General features: G+C 39.6%; 2 protein-coding genes across 5 annotated transcripts in view; one reads left to right on the plus strand and one right to left on the minus strand.

Annotated features, from left to right (window-relative positions):
- Nucleotides 1-13,767, minus strand: part of LOC109970508 (replication protein A 70 kDa DNA-binding subunit-like) — a 35,521-nt gene extending 21,754 nt beyond the window's left edge. The window contains exons 1-10 of one of the 4 annotated variants that reach the window (XM_020618083.1): nucleotides 13,641-13,767; nucleotides 13,123-13,170; nucleotides 12,623-12,701; nucleotides 12,298-12,406; nucleotides 12,120-12,211; nucleotides 11,921-12,019; nucleotides 5,824-5,879; nucleotides 5,438-5,793; nucleotides 2,445-2,547; nucleotides 2,259-2,327 (exon numbers count right to left, since the gene is read on the minus strand). In XM_020618083.1, coding sequence (XP_020473739.1) covers nucleotides 2,259-2,327; nucleotides 2,445-2,547; nucleotides 5,438-5,793; nucleotides 5,824-5,879; nucleotides 11,921-12,019; nucleotides 12,120-12,211; nucleotides 12,298-12,406; nucleotides 12,623-12,701; nucleotides 13,123-13,170; nucleotides 13,641-13,673 — 1,044 coding nt within the window. In that variant the 5' untranslated portion in view covers nucleotides 13,674-13,767. Of the gene's footprint in view, nucleotides 1-2,258; nucleotides 2,328-2,444; nucleotides 2,548-5,437; nucleotides 5,880-11,920; nucleotides 12,020-12,119; nucleotides 12,212-12,297; nucleotides 12,407-12,622; nucleotides 12,702-13,122; nucleotides 13,171-13,279; nucleotides 13,387-13,640 lie in introns of those variants that run through there. The other 3 variants (XM_020618082.1, XM_020618081.1, XM_020618085.1) reach the window with 3 other exon arrangements.
- A 1,222-nt stretch (nucleotides 13,768-14,989) lies between these two features.
- smyd4 (SET and MYND domain containing 4) lies at nucleotides 14,990-21,621 on the plus strand. Its single transcript, XM_020618042.1, has 10 exons — nucleotides 14,990-15,263; nucleotides 15,601-15,745; nucleotides 16,074-16,163; nucleotides 16,895-17,876; nucleotides 18,540-18,806; nucleotides 19,233-19,432; nucleotides 19,547-19,694; nucleotides 19,819-19,935; nucleotides 20,754-20,877; nucleotides 21,449-21,621. The coding sequence occupies exons 1-10, from the start codon at nucleotides 15,001-15,003 to the stop codon at nucleotides 21,579-21,581; spliced, it is 2,469 nt and encodes an 822-aa protein (XP_020473698.1). The 5' UTR covers nucleotides 14,990-15,000; the 3' UTR covers nucleotides 21,582-21,621.
- Nucleotides 21,622-23,389: the final 1,768 nt, after the last annotated feature.

Here is a 23,389-nt window from a genome sequence, read left to right on the forward strand (position 1 = left end):
GCAGGAATGGAAAAGCCTTCAGGTCCAACTAGGATGTAGTGTCATATCAGCCCCATCACTTCTCTAATTCACCAGAAAATAAGAAGCAGCTGAGCGCGAGTCTGCTAAACAGTACAATTTAAACTCAATCTGCGAAGCACGCTTCTTCATTTACTCTTCCATCTCTCAAATTTCCACTCTCTCCCCCCATGTTTCCCTCTCTCTCTCTCTCTCTGATTTACCCCACACAGAGACAGGAGCATGAAACTAATGTGATAAGCATCCTGGCCGCTCAGAGCCAGTCACACCCACTCGCTGTTCTGTCAATACTGAGATCATGAAGGGAAGTTGGATTCATTCCTTTATTTATCTTTGGAGGGGAGAGGACACAAATTGGAGCTGGAGCTGTGGTGGGAGTCACTGCCAGTGGCTCATACCTGAGTCAGTGTGACTAGAAAAATGATGGCTGGGGCTAATTGAGTTATTGGGTCCTTTTGGGCCAGACTGAGCTTTAGCATGTGTTCTACCAGGCTGTAACTGCATAGATATGTGGGAACATGCAAAGGTCGTGTTCTGGGTGTTCAGACTAGGCACCACTCATTTTAGCACAAAGACTAATAAGTGTTGCATAAACAAATAATAAATAAGTCTTGAACCATGGCCTGCTGGTTGAAAGACAATCCTATAACAAATGCTGCCTCCGAGACTCAAACCAGTTGGTGTGGCAATAAATTAACATTAGTGCTTGTTGGACTTTAATTCTAGTATTACACTATACACTCTATTTATTTACCATTATGACAGTTAGGAGATCCCCTTGTGGTCCAACATCACTTGTGTGTACATGCACTTTATGTAACTGGGTTAGAATCAACTTTCTTCAGTTACTTTTTTAAAATATCATGTAACTCTTGGCCAAGTGTACGAGTCAACCAAGTTTCCAATCTGCTTTTATAAGCAGACATGCACAAGAAAGAAAACTGCAGACAAGAAACGTCACATGCGAGTAGATAAAGGATAAAAATGGATTACACTTGCATCCCTGGATTTAAACTAAAACTAGTAACATACGGTGTCAGTGTTGGTGTTAGGGGTCAATATAAAAGTCCTTTAAGCCATTTTATTTTGTTTTCTGGTTTATTGGACAGTTGGTAGTGAAGCGGTTGGCAGGAAACAAGAGGAGAGAGGGGCAGGACATGAAACGCAGGTCCCCAGCAGAAACTGGACCATGGATGCCACAGTTATGTAGCATCCACTGTAACCGTTCAGCTACCAAGTCACTCCCAAAGAACGTTTTCCACTGTTGAACATTTGACAATTCAGACACATTTGTGCTATGAAGAAGATCTCCGCTCTGTCTGTCTTTTCTCTCACTGTGTTGTCTGCTCCAACAGAGACACACCTATAGGTATGTCTAGGATGCGTTCCAGTACCCCGCAATCATTGTAGTTACACGCATCAGCCATCCTCTATCCTGTGGTCTGCTGGGCCAGTTGCATCACAACAGCAAGCAGAAAGAGGCTGGACACATTGATAAGGAAAGTCAGCTCTGTCCGGGGGGTGATCTCTGGACTCAGTAGGGGAGGTGGGAGAGAAGAGGGTGACCAAACTGTTGGTCATTACGGACAACAACTCACACCCATTACAGAACAACTGGAGTGCCCTGAGCAGCACCTTCAGCAACAGGCTGCTCCACCAGCAGTTTTGTTGCTGCTGCCGTCAGACTACTCAACCGACCGATTGTACAACTTAAATACACTGGTCACTTTAATGTCACTGTCCCCTCCTTGTCACCACTGTCTGAACTTCACTTTCCACAAGTGGTACACACATAATTTACTATCATAGTTTGTACATATTCTTTATTATTATTATCATTATAATTCTTTTTTTACTACTATTGCACAGTTGTGCACTTGATGACATTCTAGCTTTCCATATTCTATTTTATTACTTTTATTGTTATTTTGCTCTACTGTTATTCGAATGCAGAAACATTGCTTTAAAATGTAAAAATACATTTTGTGCTTACATGTGTACAACATAAGTGCTGACTTGATTAAAATAGGAGCTGTTCTGTTCCATCAGACTCATTGGAGACACCAACTTAACTTAGCCACAACTAGAAGCTCCTTCTGAAAGAACCTGAATACAAACATCTACTCGAAGGATTCAGCCATTCTGGGCAACGTGAATCGTGCATAACTTTTACGTGAAATTTCCAAGAAGCTCTTATCACTTTAAGTGTGGATGGATACGACTGAGTCGGCTCTGCTCACCTTGCCTTGCTCCACGAGAGAGAAAAAACTGTCCACTTCCTTGTTGAAGGCTGTGATCCTGATTTCACCCTGTTGACCAACACATTTCCATTTAACCACATTTTGTTGCATAGATAAAACAGCCATGTGTGGCATATGTTGATGTGCAACAGATAGATATTCAGACCTATCTACTCCTCTACTCACACTCTCATCCACTATCTCAAAGGAGAAGAGCTTGCCGTCTCCTCTAGAGTTACTCCAGGTTCGGATACTGGACTTGCTGGTGACTCGGGCTCTGACAGCCCACCTAGAGATATACACAGGGTAGATTGTAAGAATCAATCAGCACTTACAATATATATCAGAACTTATTCACACAATATGATAATAGTGATTTTGGAAGAAAAAAAAATCCAAATACTTCAAACTTGAAAAACCTTAATTAAAACTGATTGTGATTTGCTAATAAAGAAAACACTCCCAAATGCCGACTGACCAAAATCAAAACTTTGCAAATGTTCTATCTAAAAAAAGTTACATGAACACTTTCAATCATGTTTTTCTTTCCACCAACAAATTTATTTTACAGGAAAACATACAGAACACTATATTCTGCACTTATTTAAAAAAAAAAAAAAAAAGTTTTCTTTGACCAACACAATTATGTGCAACTTAACTAAAGGAGCTGCACTTTAAAGGTCAGCACAGACAGAAAAAATGCCAAAGAGATACTTTAAAAAGCTTAACTTTTGGTTAATGAGCGTTCCAACTCAGCTCACATCAGTCATCAATGAGCAACACAACTGTGCAAAAGAACGATTCCCAAGGAAATTGCATGAGAGCTTTTCCAGTGTTGTTAAAGTTCCATGAAAATATCCAGCAACTTTCTTTTCAAAGAATGAACTAGGTGTTGTGCCATCTCCTGGATGCATTTAAAATGTGCTTCTTGTTCCGTTTTTAACAACAGACAGTTGAGCTCGGCGGTTTATGCAGCAGTGAGCTTTTTGACTGTGTTGATAATTGTGCAGTGGAGGATATTCATACTATAACTTTGCCTGCAATTAAATCCCCTATCATGAGAGCAGCTGTTGGCCCAGGGTGAACCTCATTCCCTGCGCAGTAAGGATAAGACTGCTACAACGAGGTTTATGGCAGCCAAAAGCCAATTATAGTCTGCTCTAGATGCTATTACTTAACACCAGCAGAATGGGATGAGACAGACATACAAAGTATAAAACACCATGTGCACATACACAGCATCACTATATGTAACACTTTGCGTCACACACAGACAGACACAGCTGCACTTTTCATTTCCTGTAAACATATGTAGAAGAATCACAGTTGCTGAAGTCATCTATTTTACTGCCTGTACTGTGGCTGCTCCACAACTTTAAAGTTAGAACAGTCATCAGTTTATTGTAACACCTAGAGGCACATTTATCTTTACAGCTTGCAATTTCATACAGGGCTACGTTATCAGAGCACAAACATGGAGAGAGAGTTGACAGGATAGTTTTATTCTAATCTGGACAACTACATCTTCCATGCTCTTGTCTTTTGTGGCCGACTATAATGTCAGAGACAGAGACGTCATCTAATGAAATGATAACAAGTGGGGGGGGGGACAGTTGTAAAATGGAACCCTGGAGGAGGTAAGCAAAATGTGACAGGGAAGGAAGGGGAAAAAATATGGCTGGTCAAGGAAGGGTAAAAAATATGGCTGGTCAAATCCCCACCAGGGCAAATAACAGGATCAAAACCTCAGCAGCAGACCATAAAGACCCAGTAGTACCTGCCATTAAAGTGTCTGTTTCTGAGGCAAGGGCAGTCGTTTCATTTCCATGCAAATGGGCTACTCAGGAATGGCAGCAAACAGGGAAGTAGAAGCACAGCATGAGAGCAAAGTATTCAGTTCACTTTTTGCACACTTTATTATGCTACAGATTTAAATATAAATGGATGGAAGCCCCATTTTTCAATGTCTACTCAATAACCGACACTGACAAAGTAAAAACAGAAGTTTACAATTTTTATGCAACTTTATTATTATAAAAAACTGAAACCTCTCATTTAGAAAAATATTTACCGTGGCACTGTAGATTGAGACTTGACTGGAGTCCATCTGTAGCTAAGTGAACTGACTGAACATAGTTCAGAAAGGTACAGACTCAGGTAAATGCAATCCCACAATTCATCTTGCATGTCAGAACAAAAACTAAGCCATGAATTCCAAGAAACTCTATATGTAGACCTCTGTGATAAAATTGTGGTGAAGCAAGGATCAGGGCAGAAGTATAACTCCACTTCTACAGTTTTGAATGTTCCCAGGAGCACAGTGGTCTCAATAATTGTGAGAAGGAAGAAGTTTGGAACCAAGATAATTCTTCCTGGAGCTGGCCATCCACTCAAAATGAGTGCAAGAAGGGTGTTGGTCAGGAATGTAAGCAAGAAAATGGTCACTCTAACAGAGCTTCAGAAGTCCTCTGCAGAGATGAAAGAAGGTGCCAGAAAGACAACCATCTTAACAGCTCTCTTGTCTCTGTGGTAGAGTGGCTAGAGAGAACCCCCTTATATGAAAGTCCTTGAAGAAAAACTGCCCCAAAATACACGTGACCTGAGACTGGGGGCAACAGTTCAGTAAGATAATGACCCAAAGCAAAAAGACAAGACAATGATGGAAAGGCTTCAGGACTAGTCTCTAACTGTCTGATGGAGGTTCAGAGGATCTGCCAGAAAGAACAATAATCTGAAGCTGTAACTGCTGTCAAAGGGGCTTCTACAAGTACTAAATGATTCGATGAGTTTTGTAAGTGAGAGCTTTCATCTTTTTTTAGATTTTTAAGTTTGCAAACATTTCTAAAAATATTTTCATTTTGTCATTATGCATTATTGAATGTAAATTTATGGCCAAAAATGGCTATGTTAGCCATTTAAAATAAACTCTCCAACACAACAAAGTCTGCAAAAGGGACTGAATAGTTTCTGCAGCGACTGTAGTTTAGACACTAAATGGGCAGAAGGGGAAAAGTGAAAAAATGCTTGCAGTACAGAGTTTACCTGGAATGAATACAAATGTACGTCTGGTTTTGTAACAATTCACAAAAAAATGTAATTGTTTCTAATTCTCTTACAGATACATGTATGGTAAAGCAGGCCCATGTAGACATACTGTAGACAAACACACGTAAACTTACTTGCTTTGGTAGGGGTTGAGGTTAGCAATAGGGATCACTTTTGGTGTGGAACCTGGGGAAGCGCTGGTAGCCTTCATGGGCGACACCTTTTTGGGGGTGTACTTCATGGGGGACATCTTTGTAGGTGAAAACTTCATGGGCGACACCTTTTCGGGTGTGAACTTCATGGGTGAAGTCTTCATGGGGGATGCCTCTGCAGGTGAAAACATCACGGGCGACACCTTTTTGGGCGTGTACTTCATGGGGGACGCCTCTGTGGGTGTAAACTTCACAGGCGACACCTTTTTGGGCGTGTACTTCATGGGGGACGCCTCTGTGGGTGTAAACTTCATGGGGGACGCCTCTGTGGGTGTAAACTTCATGGGGGACGCCTCTGTGGGTGTAAACTTCATGGGGGACTTTTCCACAAAACCTCTTCCACTGCCTTGGGGAGCATGGACTTCTGGGAAACAAAGTGAAGCACTTATAGGAAAACTCCAAATGAACAAGATGGCAATTTAATCATGCTGATAAATGAGTAAATTATTAATCATCAGAGATCAACAACAATCTTGGTAAATGAATTATCACCCAAGTCATTTATCAAGACAATGACCAAATATTTGCTGGTTCCATCTTCATCAAGCAAAACAAAACACTGTGACGATGTTGCCTCAGTCTGTGGAAAATTGTGATGGACATATTTCACTATTTTTAACCTTTGTCTAAGCTAGTGTACAGTACATACTATAGGTACAGATATACCACACATTCTTCTTCCTTGTCAAAATGTGGGACTACATTGCCCATAATGCAAACTGACCACCAATGATTTGGTTGAAGATTTGGATTGGTGATGCTTATAGAGACTAATGTAGCCTCAGCCCACTAGCCTCTAGAGATGAGGAGTGAGCTATAAAGGTCTGATAACTTTCTTTCTTTCCAAACAATTAAAAATTTGTTTTCTCAAACTTGTCTTCAGACCCAGCTGACCCTGACTCAAGTGACATTACCTGATGCAAATTTTGTGCAGGTTCCTCTGGGGCCACATAAGAATTTACACAATTCTTTCCACATATGCAACATCTTTAAGTCTTGTAAACAAACTTTGGTGTGAAAAATTGTTCCCACTGAATTAATGTCTCGATCAATTTTATTTACAAATATGGCAAAAGTAGCATTTCAATAATCTTCTTCATTGAAGTTCCACACACTGCAAGACATCTGTTACCTCAAAGTACATGTACAATATGTCTATAACAGCAACTGATGTTGATGTCAAGTTTCAAAAAATTGGTTACTGTACAGTTATCTGATCATATGAGCAGTGCTAAAATGATAAAACGCCTGAGAAAGTTAAACCCTCCAAACAGATCTCTCTGTAGAATTACTCAATTTTCTGTTATCAGTTTGTGCCAATGAATTAAACTGTTTTCCCTTTTGGGTAAGAGTGTAAAACAATTATTAATTTTGTAATTATTGTACTGTACTTTTGCCTTTCAATCAGAGGAAAGAGGACAATTAGGATTAGCCATTAGTCTTACAGCCAAAACACTAGACAAATCTGTACTAGTAGGCTCATATTAGTCTTAACCACAGCCATGCACCAGTTATTTTATAATTAGTGTCAGTGAAAGACAGAATTCAGTGGGTATTTAAAAAAAAAGCATAAGTGTTTCTAATAGACATTTTTTGCACACTTTATGTTGTAACTTTAATCTGAAATGGATTTTAAAAAAAAGCCATTCTCCCCCGACTGACGTTAAATAACATAATGCCAAAGTAAACATTTATTTCTTTCCCTCTTCCAGGTAGATCCTCACAAGCTCCATCACATTGGACTGGAAGAGTCTGAACTGTCATCTTCAGGTCTCCCCATAGATGTTGTGTGGGCTTTGGCTGGGCCACTCAAGGACAGTCAGACACTTTTCCCAAAGACACTCCAGCGCTGGCTTGGGTCATTATCACGCTGAGGGGTTGAACTGTCGCCCTAGTCTCCGACTGTGAGCGCTCCTGAACAGGTTTTCATCACCTAAACCTCAGTGTTAATTTTAGCATCAGATTTTGATTTCATTTTACAAAAATGTATTTTAGCTCTGGTCAAAATGTAGTTGTTTGGTGCGACTATGAATGTGGTCCTCAAGAGCCTGCATGAAAACCTACGTCACCATCCCTGTTTTTAAACAATATCATCTACCTGCTCTATGACAGCTCTCTTCTCACTCTGCCTTCAAGCGTGGCCTGTTAAGAATAACTGGTCAGACAGAACATGGGATGAACTACTAACCCAACCCATTTATAAAGTCTTATTAATCAAGCTGAACATTTTAAAAACACAGCATGCTGTCCTATGATGAACTGAGTGTCTATGTTTATATAATTTCTGTTACGATTCGGTGTGCAAACCTAAAACATCTCACATGCAAAAAATAAATAAATCACCTATCAAAAAAAAAAAAAGAATAAGCTCCCTTTGTCTCAAACAATTGCTCAGAGCTCTTATAATCTTTGGCAATGTCATTCTTCAAATGCCAGAAAACTTGAACAGTTGGGACCAGCCCACAGAATCACAAGGTGTTATCTCACTTCCCACAAAAAAGTAGCATCAGCCCCATCAGCAGTGATTCAGACTCGATAATTAGTGGTTGTCAAAATATATTTTATGCAATGCCTCATTTTGGCATGAATGATCGGACATATAAGACAACGGCATTTTAGGAGAAGGACTGTCAAGGATAAAAATTTGCAATTCCACAGAGACCACTGATTTAAGCTCCTGTGTTGGAGCCCAACAAATCCTTACCACTATGCTGCCTTCCTCTGTGGGCGTGTACTTCTCTGTGTGCGTGTGTATATGTGTGATGGGCATATTCCATGGGGAGATGGCAGGTTGAACAGCTATTTTCACGCAAGGGGTAATTAACATCAATATTCATACCCACTGTATCTGGATGGAGTATTAGGGGGAAGTAGCTAGTGGCAAAAGAAGAGAAAGGAAGATGATAGGTGGTGGTGGTACGGTCAGGTGAAGGTGGCTGAAGAACAGAGCAAAGAAAGGGGCACGGAGGTTTATCAAGGAACCTCATTTTTTTGTGATTAAGATCAGTACAGGCTCCTAATATGTATGCCAACAATGTATTCAACAGCCTGTTTGTAAAAAGTGCCTGGTGATGAAGGCAATGTAGGAAGAGAGAAAGAGGAAAATATACAGCCAAGAAAAAAAGACAGTGAATAGGTAAGCGAGTGTGTAAAAGTGTGTGTACGTTAATGAGAGATGGAGAGGAGAAGAGAGACTTCTTAGGACAAGGGAAACCTGCAGAGAATGTTTTTTTAAATGCACTTCAGCAAGTGTAGACCTCTTTTTAGAATTTAAATATCATGTGCAAAGCAGTTTGAAGGCAGTCTATTTTAAGTGATATCTGCCGATAAATATTTAAATGGTAACAGACCTCTTGCTGACTACTGTGTGATGACCCCTTGACTCTACAGCTACGGTTAAAAAAAAAAAAATCATTACTTTAACTTGAGATTATAAAAATTGTGATGAAAATGTAGATGTTTTAGAGATTTTCTTTTTGAGGAAGTATGCCACTTTTGAGTGACATTCTCAAATACTTAAGTGCTCAAAAAACTTTAAATTAATTCTACAAACTCTTATGACACCAGAGAAAAATCTTCTCTGACCACATCCTCCAATTACAAGGATGTCAGAGGTCACTACAGATGACAGATGCTTTTCATTCGACTAATTCCACATCCTCCCGTCCTCCCTCTGTTGACCTTGAAATTGATCAAAGGATGTTGACCAGGGATGTTCTGATACTTAAATGCATGTCAGGGAAGACAAGTAGTAAGGAGGAGTGAGGAACCACGGCTCCTGTAACACAATTTCAATCGGAATCTGTTCAGTGACTGGTCAGCTGATTTGATAGGAAAGTTAAGAAGCAAGCAAATGGACCGTTGTAGAAATAGCAGTACTGTAATATTTTTACAGTACTGCAGATTGAGCAAAGTACCTACTGAAATGTTTTTCATGTTTATCCAAAACACACTGATTAGAATTGTTTAAACTGAATCATGCATGAATCACTAAAAAAAAAAAATGTTTTCTTCAGCAGCCACAGATATTTTTTATTTCCTTTTCTGCTGTAAGCATATCTTGGCTCATTCAGGGAAAATGATTGTCCTAACTAGCTGATCAGCGGGGATTGTTATTTGTCCAACAAAATCGAGCCAGAGCCTGAAAAGTAAGGACATACTGTACCTGCAGCCTTCACAGAAAAATAACAGATTTTATTTTACTATTCTTGTTATTACTCCTACATTCCTTTGTTCTATTATTTTAATAATAAAAACTTGTTTATTCATCTACTGTTAATAATGGTTAATTGGGCTCCAACTGGCAGTGGAGCAGCAGTCATTAGCTATCAGGTCATTTCTTGAAATTCATATTGAACTACCGTATTTCTACATATTATGGGACAGTTGAGAAGCTATGTGTCATGAGTTCTGGCCATCAGGTGTAAGCTCTCTTTTGCATCCCCCTTAAAAGCTAAGAAATTGGGAAGAGACGAGTACAAACAAGGCGTTAGCAGTTATCAAATGAAAGTGCCCAGGGATTCAATGTGCTGCTTAAAGACTGAAGTCTCTACAGAGGCTTGAACCCAGACACTCTAATAAAACAGCAGACTCCTTAGTCATTATATCAGCCAACGCTCTTGGGTAAAACTTTATTCGTGGCATTTAGCAATTTTGTGAATGCACACAAATGTATTGATTTACAAAAAAATATTGGAAAGTAATCAAACACTGAGCCATGTGAAGTAGGAGAAAACAGTGAGACTTTTTGCATAAGACTTGATTTTGGCTCTAAAGAGTAATGCAGGCGCATTTCATCAACAGAACAATTAAAGAGAGCAGCAGGTTTTCTGTATCTGGCAAGATCTCTGAGGTAATATGGATCAAAGGATATAATGAGGAAAAGAGTCTGATGAACTACTTAATGCGGGGCCCAGTCCACAACACAATATTCATGAAGTCATGAACTGAAGGAGCCATCGGCCCACACAAGCTCCCTCAGTCACCACGCACACATACAGATACACACCTACACTCACACAAACACACAAAAAATACCAAGTGCTCATTATCCACCCACATGCCCACATCCTCCACTGAAGAGTACTACTGGGTATGTTTCTGCCACATAAAAATCAATGTCGACGCTGAGAGCAGTTGGTGGTATAAAATAACTGAGCGAAACAAAGGCTAAGCTAATAAAAGAAGAGCCAATAAATCACAGGCTACTTCAGATATGATATATGGCACCAGCCATTTTGGCAGGAAACCAACCATCTTTTGGGGTCCTATTCTGATATAAAAACTGGTTGGTGGTAAAACAGTGAAAGGAGTTATGGACCACACCAGCCGCAGTGGTCAATGGGCAACAAGACAGTTTCCTATGCAATAGCTGTGCAATAAGCATGATAAATGTGCACAATGTGATATGAAAAAAAAAAAATCAGCTGAGCTGAAGGAACTGCAGTTTCCATTAACTCCACATTTCTTGTGGTTGCATTATACTGGCTGAAAACCATGCTGTAATCTGTCATCCTTTTGCACCTGGTTCTTATCCCACACTCAGGCTGGAGGCCTTTGAGCATTGAATGCTATAAATATCAAAAGGAAAGAAAACCAAAATTTGCTATTTAGTTGATGGGGTTGGTTAAAGTGTGGTAAATGAGACTAAAAACGAGCAACAAAGATGCTGCTGGTCCCATATTACTGATGTAGAACAGTAATGCAAGTGCCTCAAATCATTCATCAGCAGCCTTGCTTTAAAGGATATATGGCTCCCTCTGCTGGTGAGATTATGTTTTCAAACTATTCAGATTTCGTCTACTGCTCCATTCTTACAAAAGCACAACACATGAGTTAATGATGGAGGTAAACAAACAGAACACTCATGTTGATATCTCAGACCAGAAAATTAACTCATAAATTTGGTTTGATCCTCTTTAAGCAGTACCAAGAACTTCTGACCTCTGTAATTGTAAACAAAGGTTTCTGTACCAAATATTAAGTTCTATTTTTCTATTGTATCAAATACTTATTTGCCCCACTTTATACATCATGAGTTCCTTGAGCACAACTCCAACAAAAAGAATAAATTCAGTGACTTCTAGTAGAGGAAACTGTATTTAGGTTAAGTAAAGACCTAAAGGTCAGTAAATCTAAGCACTAAATAAAGAAAAAAAGAGCTTGTCTCTATTTATGTGGCATTTCATTTCTGTAAACTGCTCAGCAAAATAGCAGTGTTTATCTATAGCACATTAATACCCATGGACATAAACATTATTTGTTTATGCATCTCTCTCTTGAGATGGAAAAAAATCCATCCAAAAAAACTAAAACAAAAACAAAAAAACAAAAGATCTCATGAACAAGAAAATCGTATAGCCAAAAGAATGAACTTGTATGTAAAATCTTTAGAATGACACTCACTGCTGTTGTTTTTATAGGAGGGCCCGGGATTGGCAGCAGGTGGAGGTGATGCTGAGACAGAGGTGCTTGATAACAAATTCTCTGAAGCTGACATCCTACCTGCAAATTCAATTGTGAACATAAGGTTGTCGGAATGAGCTTTTTTTTTTAATTAGTCTTTCTAACATCATGCATGCACATTTTAAAAGAGCCATCATACTCTCTGCATTATACGGAGTAGGATTTCCAATCTTCCTTCCAGCTTCCTCAGCAGACTGCAATATCTCCATGTCTGTCACAACTACCACACGCCTGGAACCCAAGTGGAAGATATATGAGGGCAAAGGAGATTACATTCAGCAAACAGAAAGAAAAAAAACTAAGAAAAAAAACAATACCTGCCATCTGCCAATGTGCTGGTGATGGTCTTCTTCAAAATACACACACAGTTTGGTACCAGGAGGTTATTTTCTGGTAGATGGTTTAGCTGAGTGGCCAGCAGGAAGGCTGCACACATAAATCCAAATATGTTCAGGTACATCTACATTACTATCTTCTGAGAATCTTCCAAAGCTCAACTACTGTATTTATAATTCATAATATTATCCTTGTTGGAGCACAGGCATGTCTGTCAGTCTGCTGCCAACACACTAGAGATCATTCAGTGCCTTAGCAAGCCAAAACCACAGTGTGAACATTTTCTGGTTACAGCAAGATACTCACAAGACAAAGAGTGCTGACCATCACTCATTGCGAGTCGGAACCTGGGTGGGCCTGATGTATTAGTGATCTGGCACTTCTTCTACCAAACACAAATATAGAAGGGATTCACAAGCAAAACGACAACAATCTAAAGTCTCTGGATCATCACGCTGGATACTGGAGAGATGACAATTCCATGAGGACTTATTAACATAGTTAAGTAAATATTACAGGTCATAATTTTCATATAATTATCTTTCACCACATAAATTCTGAGACTTTTATGTTATATTATTTGATAGTAAAAGCACAGATAAAGACAAAAAACAGGGAGGGAGAGAGAGGTATGACATGTTAACAGAGGTTACAGTATGTGATGTGTTGTTCTTCTTTCCATAACCTGTTTCTCATTTATGATATTCTAATATGCTGTTCACATAGTATGAATTTACACATATTGTGACAGCAGATTTGACATGGCTGGATTGCTTGGTTAAAATGGACTCCTTAAATTCACTTACCAACAGCTGCAGCACGGGAGTGTCCACCTGCAAGCCATTGTGCAGGGCCTAGGTAGAAACACGCAGATTTATTGGTACATACTATGTGGACCCACCCTGTCTCACTCCTTTACCATGCTGCCAATGCAAGTTCCAATTTAATATTATTGTAGATTACCATTAGACCCTCTTATCAGCTCTCTGGACCCCCAAAAACACTGGGGAGGCTTGACCAAGCAAGATTTTATTTTGTCCACTTAACTATGGCGTTGTTCTAAGACGATAATGTAACTGGGGGAAAAAACATCAAACATGCAGTCTTTTTATCGCGACATAAGCAGAGGGGGTAAAACAAATTTAAACATGCTGATCTGTTAATGCAACCGTAAATAGAACTGTGAGGCTTTAAATAGCCTATCATTAGTACTCAGTGCTAGCATCCTGCAGCTAGTAGTGCTACATTAATAAATATCAGCCTCAAGACATAAAGTCATTCAAAGGAGAAACAACCATTCGGTTAAATTACTATTTATACTTACTTCGATTGCCCCCTCTGTGAGTGTTACACTCATGCCTCTAGGATAAAGTTGTTTCTCTTCTCACATACGTAAAATACGCTAAAGGTATGAAACATATCGCGAGAGAAAAGATGCGAACGAGATTAGAACGACTCTGCTATGTCAATAAAACGTGAACAACACCGGATATGACACATTTGTCCCTTCAAGGTAAAGGAATTAAAGGAGAACTTTTTTTTCAGAATCTGAATCAGAATCTGCTTTATTGGCCATGTGTGTCGGACACACGAGGAATTTGACTCTGGTGTATGTACATATCTCCATGCAAGGGGCAAGTAAACAGTAAACCAACATAAGGCCGTGTAAGATAACAAGATAACAGTATATTTAAAGGTATAACTAGTACAAGCAGGGTGTAGTTATTGAGGTGATGGTAAAACTAAGCACCCAGGGCCCCACCATGGAAATGGCCCTTAAAAAGTCTATAATTAAATGTTTGTTTTTATCTGTCATTTTAAAATGTTGTGTGATTAGCAACAAATGGTGTCATAATAAATAGTTAGATTTCTCATATTCAAAATATTATTATATTCTGGCTCTTTTTAGTATAATGGGCCAGCAGGTACTAATCCTGCACTCTCTGTTTTATAACTGGATTTGCCCATTTATGGATTGTTCCTTTAGGTCTCAAAAACTTGCAGTTACAACAGACTGGGCTAATACTTGTTGGAAGGGTTGGAAGTCAATTTAAATCACATATAAAAATCTATTTCAGCTTATTAAGCTGTTGTCTTTTATTATAAAATATGCTTATAGTAGTTTTTTACACTGGGGCCAGATGGCTTCCTGCCTTTTCCTGATACTAAGGACACATGCATAATAAAGAACTAAAAAAAGAAAAAAGAAAATAAAGACAAAAGGTATGATGTCATAAAATACAGTAGTTAATCCTAATACCTACTACAGATGCATGATTTTATTTGCACCAGCACAACAATGGATGTAGCTCAAACGGGAAGGGGCCCCACATACATTATGTAAAAGGTATACAAGGACTAGATTGTTGTGCTACATCACATTATCAAAGCAATTTAATGAGAACTCACATTACTGTAAACTCAAATGGCTATCATTTCTTTTTAATGTAAACTGTAACCTATGTTACACACATATAAGGCAAATGGTTAAATAATTAATCATTATTTAGAATTATGGTATTCATTAAGTAATTTCAATAATAGTTGCTCTCCTATGAAACAGCTTTTTAGAGATAATCCAATCGGTTTTATTAGGTTTGTTAGCCTTAAAAAGAACGTTTTGTCCTCATCCATATTTGGGGTCCACATAGGTTTAGACGGTACCGATTTTATTGTGAAGGTTCATGTCGAAAACTCACTTTGTGACTAGCGCCAACTTAACATCTGTACTGTGCTGCAAAGAGGAGCGAAGCGGACCCGAAATAAATCCAGAACTTCTGTCCGGTGCACACGAGGTTTCGTGGTACCTCAGGATGGATCTTCCGTGCGTCCAGTGGCAAGATCACGTTACACAGAAATGGGCCGGACTCGACCTCGAGTTAAAGGAGCGTTTTACATCCCTGCTCGACATTGATGATGTTTTTAAATGTGCCCTAACTCTGACAACGTGAGTAGCCCGATACAACGACTGTAGTTTGGTACTAGTGGATTCGAATCATCTGTTTAGTGTAAGGCCACAGTTTATTATCCAACTAAAGGTCTTGGGGCCATTAAACTAATAAAACATAGGCTACTGTTTTGATCAACAATGAGGGGACAGTGCACTAGCTGACTGAAGCACTTATCTATTAGTCACTTGTCCAATGTTGTCCATGTTATTTGGCAGTAAAACCAGGCTTCGCTGATAATGATCCTAGGGGACAGTTAACAGGCCCCTGGTGTGGCTGTTATGACAAAGTGTTTCTTCACTGTATTGTTTAATGGTGTCTATATCCGTTTCCCAGTCAAGATGATCTGGACGTTCTGCAGTCAGTCTCTGCAGGATACTTAGTACAGAAGGACACAGAGCAAGCAGTCAAATGCAGGGAGAGGGGTAACTCCAGCTTCAAGACCAAAGACTACACTGCAGCCGCTTTACACTATTCCCAGGTAAAGTGAAAATAGTCTTATCTGGTTTAATAGGAGTGTTAGCCACAAATCAGAAACAATCCCGTATAAAGATTGAATAGACCTAAAAGTTCATCAAAATACCACCTAGCTTTAGATTTATTATTTATGGTGTCACGAAAGTGTTATTTTGTTCTATTAAATTGTCTAGTTGATGTATTTGACAGAAAAGGGCTGAAACAGTTATTTTGAGAGCAGCAGTCTAAAATTGCATTTGGGATTATACAACAATATGCCTTGAACACGACAAGCCTCCCAGTCATAATCAGTACGCATCCACATCCAGCTTCTCTGTCTCCTGTCAAAACAGGGTGTATGTTTTGCTCCCCAAAGTTCGGAGCAGCTGTCTCTGTGCTACGCCAATAGGTCTGCAGCGCTCTACCATCTGCAGCACTACCAGGTGAGATGGTGCCATCTTCCACAATGAAATGAGGCATTGTTGTACTTGCGTTATTAAACCAGTTCGGCTTCCTTATTTGCTGTCGGAAAATGGGCTTGTAGAGGTTTCACAGTTTGTGTCATCATTGTGTGGTCAGTCTGAACTACTCTTGACTGCAGGAAAATTATCTTTTTTTTATTACATGTAAACATTATCCTCACATGCTTAGCATACTGTTTATACTAAATATGCAAATAGCTAATTGCAAGTGCACACAAATAAGTACATTTATAATCATGTGTCAGGGTGTTTACTTTACATTGACTTTACTAGGTTGACTCATCAAGTTTGAAATGTCTAGTTATTTTTGCATGAGTTTCAAGTTGTTCCAGCTTATCTATAATTGCTGTTGTAGTAGCTCTAGGTGGTCATCGCAGCACTGTTTAGTGTCCCACTGAAATTACTTTAATGTTCCTTTCTCAGTCTTCTCAGGTCAGTATCTTCTGGCTTAGGTTTCATTTCATTTCGGTTCACTTCATTTGTATAGCACCAATTCACAACAACAATCATCTCGGGGCACTTTACATAATCAGGCTACACTGTTATAAGGAAGACCCAACATAGCACTCAGTTCTAGATTTCAACATTTATAGCTAAAATGTTGACTTTTTAAGTTAGAAAATGTCAGTCATCTTTATGTGTTGCTTACAGTCTTGGATTTTGTAGTGGCTCACACTCCATTATTCCTGAAGAGTGGGTACCCCTCTCATCTTTTACACAAACTAGAGGAGCGTCGCATACAGTGCTGCAACCATCTCTCTGCAAGTCAGAAGGGAAAAGAAGATCACAATCCTGCCTTAAAAAACCATAAAGGTCAAGAGAAAGTAAAAGCACCATCTGATGGACCTTTCACATTTGGAATCGGCCCTAAAGCTGCTGTTGGCTTTAGCCCAGAGAAAGGTCGACACCTGGTGGCTGCAGAGAGATTGGCAGCTGGGGAGGTGATCCTTAATGACAGGCCATACAGCTGTGTCCTCATTCCAGGAATGGAGGATCTGAAAGGGAAAGGAGCAGAGCTAGACACAGAGAGAGGAGTGTTTGGAACAGAGCACAGGCGCTGTCACAGGTGTCTGGCCGAAACACTGCATCCTGTCCCATGTGATGGATGTAGTTATAGCCGATACTGTTCAACTGGCTGTCAGCGGGAAGCCTGGGAGGAACATCACCACTGGGAGTGTCCACTGGGAGCAGATCTGATAGTGTTAGGTGTGATGTCACACCTTGCTCTGAGGGTAACGCTAAAGGCAGGGTTAAAAAACATCCAAATGGCCAGGAAGCCAATCAGTAACCAGCACAGGAAGTCAAAGCCAGGCCATTTTAACAGAGAGTCCAGTGATTCCTCTTCATGTCAAATAAACCAATCTGATCCTTCTACTTCATACTACGGTGACTCTTACTCTAGTGTGTTTCACTTGCTGCACCACCTGAATCACCACAGTCCTGGTCTGCGTTTCCTGTGTGCTGTTACCATAGCAACACTCTACCTAAAGCTCAGGAAAATAGGACCTCCACCTGCATCTTGGGCCCTCAGTAGACTCACAGGAGTAAACAGCCAATCAACAGAGGAGGAGGGAAGCTGGGGCTCGGAGCTGTGGCTGCTGGGAAGTGCAGTTCTGAGGCACTTCCTACAGCTGAGGTGCAACGCCCAGGCAATCCTCACACTGCAAGACACAGGTGACTCTTTTACAGATTTCACAAATGTTATTTCTGTGTTTCAAATATAGCTTTGTCACAAGAAGAAATATGCCAGAAACATGAAAGCAGTTTGCCTTTTAATCTTGAGCAGTGACTCAATGCAGATTTTTAGTGAATCAGGTAGAAAAAGAGAAGGGTGACACCTAGAGATGCTTCCACAGGCAGCACAACAAAAACCAAACATATTTTCAGAAGATAAGGCAATTTTTTAGCTCTGTAATGTGGTCATAGTTACATGACTATGTCTTTTTAAAATGAGTGAAAATCCAGTTTTTGTTCTTCTTGTTTACACAAGAACAACAAAAATAATGTTCATTTTTGGTTACTTTGTCAATTCTTTTCTGTAATAACCCATCATTTGGCCTAAAACCAGAAAACTAGAAACCTTAACATTGTAGATCCAGTGACTTCAGGACATTTTTGTTTAAAATTGGCTTTAAAACTATCTAAGATTTTGATTAAATTCCCTGATAATCAACTAATGGATTAATCGATTCAGCTCTCCTGTAATTGTGTCCATGCCTGTACAATCTACTATAGATGAATTGGGGCAGTTTTAATAACTGCATCTTCTTCTGTAAATGTCCATTAGTCATGTACTGACCTTTACCTTCTGTTTTTTTTTTTCTTCTCATCTCACAGGAGCAGCAAACTCACCAGTGCAGTCCAGCAGGGAAATCTGCATTGCTACGGCGATATTTCCAACACTCAGTCTTCTGAATCACTCCTGCTATCCCAACACCAGCCTGGTGTTTAACACTGGAACTGGTACCCATCTTTCTGGCTCATACTGGGCTCCAGACGTCACTGAGAGTCGAGCTGAGCGCAGAAGCACAGCCCGCAGAGTCACTATAACTGTCAGAGCATCCAAAAATATCACTGTTGGACAAGAGATCGTGCACTGCTATGGTAAGAACAGGATTATGAATATTTGAACTACGATCACTTTACTTTTCAGAACAGTGGATGCAAAAGAAGATTAAGATTTCGAGAGACAGTAGTGCAAGGCAAAAGAGAACCTTGCAGGTACAGTGTCAACCATACAACTGTTTTGTTATGTTGTTAAAACATAACTTATTTATACTCTTGCACGAGACTAGATATCACCCAGGAAATGAACAAAGAATGTTTTTAGGTATGTTCAGTGATTCTTTTTGTTAAAAAAATTTGTCAAAGAACAAATAATTATCCCTAAAATATTTGTAATATTATCAAGGGAATATGAAGCATTGCAGCAGCCTCTATTGAAATCTGTTTCTCTCTCCATCTTGTCATTTTGTTCATCTTGATTTATCTATAGATTATGCTGCTATAACCAACCTCTTGTCTCTTCAGGTCCTCACAGCAGTAGGATGGCCTCTCAAGAACGCCAGCGTCTCCTGCAGGAACAGTATTATTTCTTATGTCAGTGTGAAGCCTGCACACTGGCCCAGGAGGAGGCTGAGGGTACAGAGGGCCAACTGCAGCAGCCGGTTGCTGGAGATAGCCGACACGACTCTGGCCTTCTATGTGGCAAGTGCAAAGGATCTCTCAAAGTATGTGTGAATTAGTGTTATAAATATACATGGATAATTCCTCTTTTGAGATGTACCTTACTACTGTTGACGCTTCCACTGTAATAATTTGAGGCATTCTTTCCTGACTTTCAGAAAAGCACTGAGGACAGAGGAACAGGATTTTTATGTTCACAGTCATCCTGTGGTCATCGTATGTCTTCATCTGAAGTGAGCCACAGGCTGCAGGAGGTCAGGGTCAAACTGGAGAAAGCTGTGGATCTCATGGAGACAGAGGGGCCAGGTAAGAAAATGTACCATACTTCAAATGCTGACACAGTTTGCAGATTGAGTAATGCATCATAGTCATTTGTTCAGAAGGTCTTTGTTAGATCTTCATGTTATTCCTCTGCTCTGCCTTCCCTCAGATAAGGCTCTGAGACTGCTGAAAAGGGTTTACAGTCAGTCTGGATTGATCCTGGCAGAGACACACCCTCTACAAGGGGAGTTGGCTGATGCCATAGCCAGAGCATATGCTACAAGGGGTGAGAGGAGATTTAGTATGTACTGTACATGTGTGGTTAATACACATTGTTTCCTGTGCTGTCCTGAGTGCCCATGATGGTCCCAACCAAAGGTTTGACAAGCTCATTAATGGTAAACATGCATCTCTATTGAACATTGGGATGTCTATCAATCTGCATAGATTTAAGAGTAAGTCTCTATTCAGGTGCAATAAAAGCTGTTTTTCAGTTACGCATCTCTTTTTATGGACAAGAGCAATGTGTAAAACATTAATATAAATAAAATATTTAACATATAGAAGAATAAAAAGTCCATAATATGACCAAAAATGACACCGATATTCTTTCAACAAATATACAATGGGATTTAAACCATTTAAACTAAGAAAATGTTCGATTCCTTGATCATATTAAGCTTTCTTAAAAAATAAAAGGCATGTTAATGGAAGTTTTAGCTGACTGGTTCTGATGCACTTTACCTTTAATGCATCTCCTTATTGATTGGTTAAGTTAACACATGCTTCTAGAGTGCACTGTGGTTCTAAAAACCACAGTGCACTCTGGGGGTTTTTAAGGCTTAGCATACTGTATGTGTAAAGTGCTGGTGAGCAGAAATACTCAACAAAATACTGTCTATCAAACAGCAGAGAAGACCATTAAGAAGGAACAGATGAACCTTTCATACCACAACTGGCCACATGGTGTTGGGATAGTCAGCTAAAATGCTTAAATACATTTCAGATATAGTAGCTAAAACAAGAATACAATATCAGATTATAGCACAGTATGATTTTTTTTTGTCTTCTTGCTGCTTTGTTTCCTCTCTGCTGTTCCTGTAGGTGACTGGAATAATGCAGCCTCACACCTGGAGCGAAGTGTCATAGCTATTGGTTCCCAGTATGGAGAAGACAGTATTGAACTGGGTCAACAGCTCTTCAAATTAGCTCAGCTACATTTCAATGGGTGAGTGAGTTGTGCAGACAGCGAGGAATTTTGTGGGGGACACTCTGTTTCCCACTGTCTGATTTTTAATGTGTAGTCACAAGTAACTGTCTAAACATGAGACACTTAGTTTAATAAGATGAAAAGCTACACACGAGTCTATAAATTTACAATCTGATAACTTTGACTGCTTCATCATTTTGACTGACATTGTTAGTTAGTAGAAAGTGGTGGCGAGCACCTTCGACCGACCGGGGGCCTTTCTGTGTGGAGTTTGCATGTTCTCTCTGTGCCTGCGTGGGTTGTCTCCAGGTGCTCCAGCTTCCTCCCATAGTCCAAAGACTTGCAGCTTAGGTTGACTGGTGGCTCTAAATTGCCCGTAGGAGTGAGCGTGGGTGTGTGGTGGTTGTTTGTCTATGTATCAGCCCTGTGATAGACTGGCAACCTGTCCAGGGTGGACCCTGCCTCTCGCCCAATGTCAGCTGGGACTGGCTCCAGCCCCCCCACAACCCTATTCAGGAATAAGCAGTATAGATAATGGATGGATTGATGGATGGTAGTAAAAATAACAACTCTGCTCACCTTCTCCCAGTGGTGCCAGAGGCCCGGCCCTCTCTGTCATCCCCAAGGTCAGACGACTCCTCTGCCTCCACCGCGGTCCTTGCTGCCATGAATTACAGGAGCTGCAAGCCATGGAGAACTGCCTTAAAAAAATCACAATATGATTACAGTTTTGCACTCAGCAAAAATGAATAAAAGTGTCAAAATATGTGATTGTGTGCTTTAAGATTTTCTATTACTCTGGACGTGCCATATACACAGGTAGTTTTATACTGTTAAGCATTATAGTGTAAGCATAGTGTTTGAGGTGAAATGCGACCTCAGGTATACATGCAGTTCATTATGACCCTCTGACCTCATTCTGTCACAACGTATCCACCAATAATTTCAATTTCATGCTTCAGTGGTCGTGCAGTGACACCAGGTACTTTAGGTTACATGTATTTCTTTATGCAAAACTGAGGTAAATGTGTGCATGTTTCATGCAATGATGATAGGAATGATTTACACTGTAGCAAGTTAATCAGTCTATAAATTCTACAAATACCCTCAGCTACTACATACACATACAATAATGTGTAGGCACTGTAGCCTTTTGACCTTTAGGGGGCAGCAGTTATTCACTGACAAGTTTCAATTTCATGCTGGAATAGTCAGAAAGCAAGATGGAGCTGTGACACTTGCACATACTGTACAGAACACACCCCTTGTCCTCCAGTGCCTCTATACCTTCAGTTTAAATGTCTATATGAACCAGTCCTATAAAGCATCATGTCAAGGTATTGTGTTTTTTCCCATTACAATCTACGCAAGTGGTATGTTAGGGATAAATGCTAGCGTGCCTGTTAATCACACAAAAAATAAAGGGTCAAAGTTGCCTAGCTGTGCTGTTGGTTTCAGAGAACAGGTAAAGCTCATGTTGAGCAAAGATGGTTAAACTCAATCACAGTCAGAACTCTTGAGGCTTCTGTCAGTTTTACATAACCAGTATCTGAAGGGCAGCCAGTTATTCAGATCTGGAACAGCCATACAGAAATTCAAGGTCAAGACAAAAAAAGCTCAGTTGCAGCAGGTGATGTCAGCTGAATCCCAAAGGCTCCACAGGGCAGGTCCCTGCTGATCATTTTGGTCACGAGGTTGCTGCAGGTCCAGGCCCAAAACAGTAAAGTCATCGAAACTCATCTTAGCTTTGAGTCGAATATCACAGATTCTAGTGTAACTTTGCTCTGTCATAAATTTTTGTGTTGATATCATTCAAAGACAGTTATTTTCATCAACTATTAATCTGCTGATTATTTTCTCAGTTAATTATTTGGCCTATAACAACATCAGAAAACACAGAAAAATGCTCATCACAGTAGAGCCAAGGTAACATCAGTAATGTCTTGTTTTGTTCAACAGTTCAAACCCCAAAATATTCAGATCACAATAAGGCTAAAACATATTTACAATAATGTATTATAATAAGTTTATTTTATTTACCAACTAATTACCAAATCATTGCAATTAGCCAAAATCTGAAACCACCTTCTAAAAAAAAACATGCAGTATAATGTCAAAGGCAAAACTGAGAATCAGTGCTGCAAACAGAAATGTATACCTTCAAAAATTCTTATTTTGTATTATAAATACTGTATATTTGTAACTTTATGTACATTTTTTCGATCCAGTAGACTGATGGTTAAACCATTCCATGTTCAATACATGTTCTTTGCCAAAACTATACCAAATATAGTTCAAGGTGCTGTGCTATAAAGCTAAAGTAGTCATTGATGCAACTTAAACTACAAATGCAGAGCCACAAATAATATTGCCTACATAGACATTGTAAAGTGAAGCTGTACACAATAGGAGATTCATTAATTCAGCTTAACACTCCCAAATGTAGAGCTAGTGATAACATCATAGTAAATTTAGTGAAAGCTACAGTATTTAAATGTTAAAAATCCAATATAACATACATTCTCAGTGA

The sequence above is a fragment of the Monopterus albus genome, unplaced genomic scaffold (assembly GCF_001952655.1).
Source record: "Monopterus albus unplaced genomic scaffold, M_albus_1.0 scaffold199.1, whole genome shotgun sequence".
NCBI classification, from domain to species: Eukaryota; Metazoa; Chordata; class Actinopteri; order Synbranchiformes; family Synbranchidae; genus Monopterus; species Monopterus albus.

Coding starts and splice junctions, on each gene's coding strand:
- smyd4 (XM_020618042.1), top strand. CDS start 15,001: ATGTCGAAAACTCACTTTGTGACTAGCGCCAACTTAACATCTGTACTG. Junction 17,877..18,539: donor CCTCACACTGCAAGACACAG/GTGACTCTTTTA, acceptor CTCATCTCACAG/GAGCAGCAAACTCACCAGTG. Junction 18,807..19,232: donor AGAGATCGTGCACTGCTATG/GTAAGAACAGGA, acceptor TTGTCTCTTCAG/GTCCTCACAGCAGTAGGATG.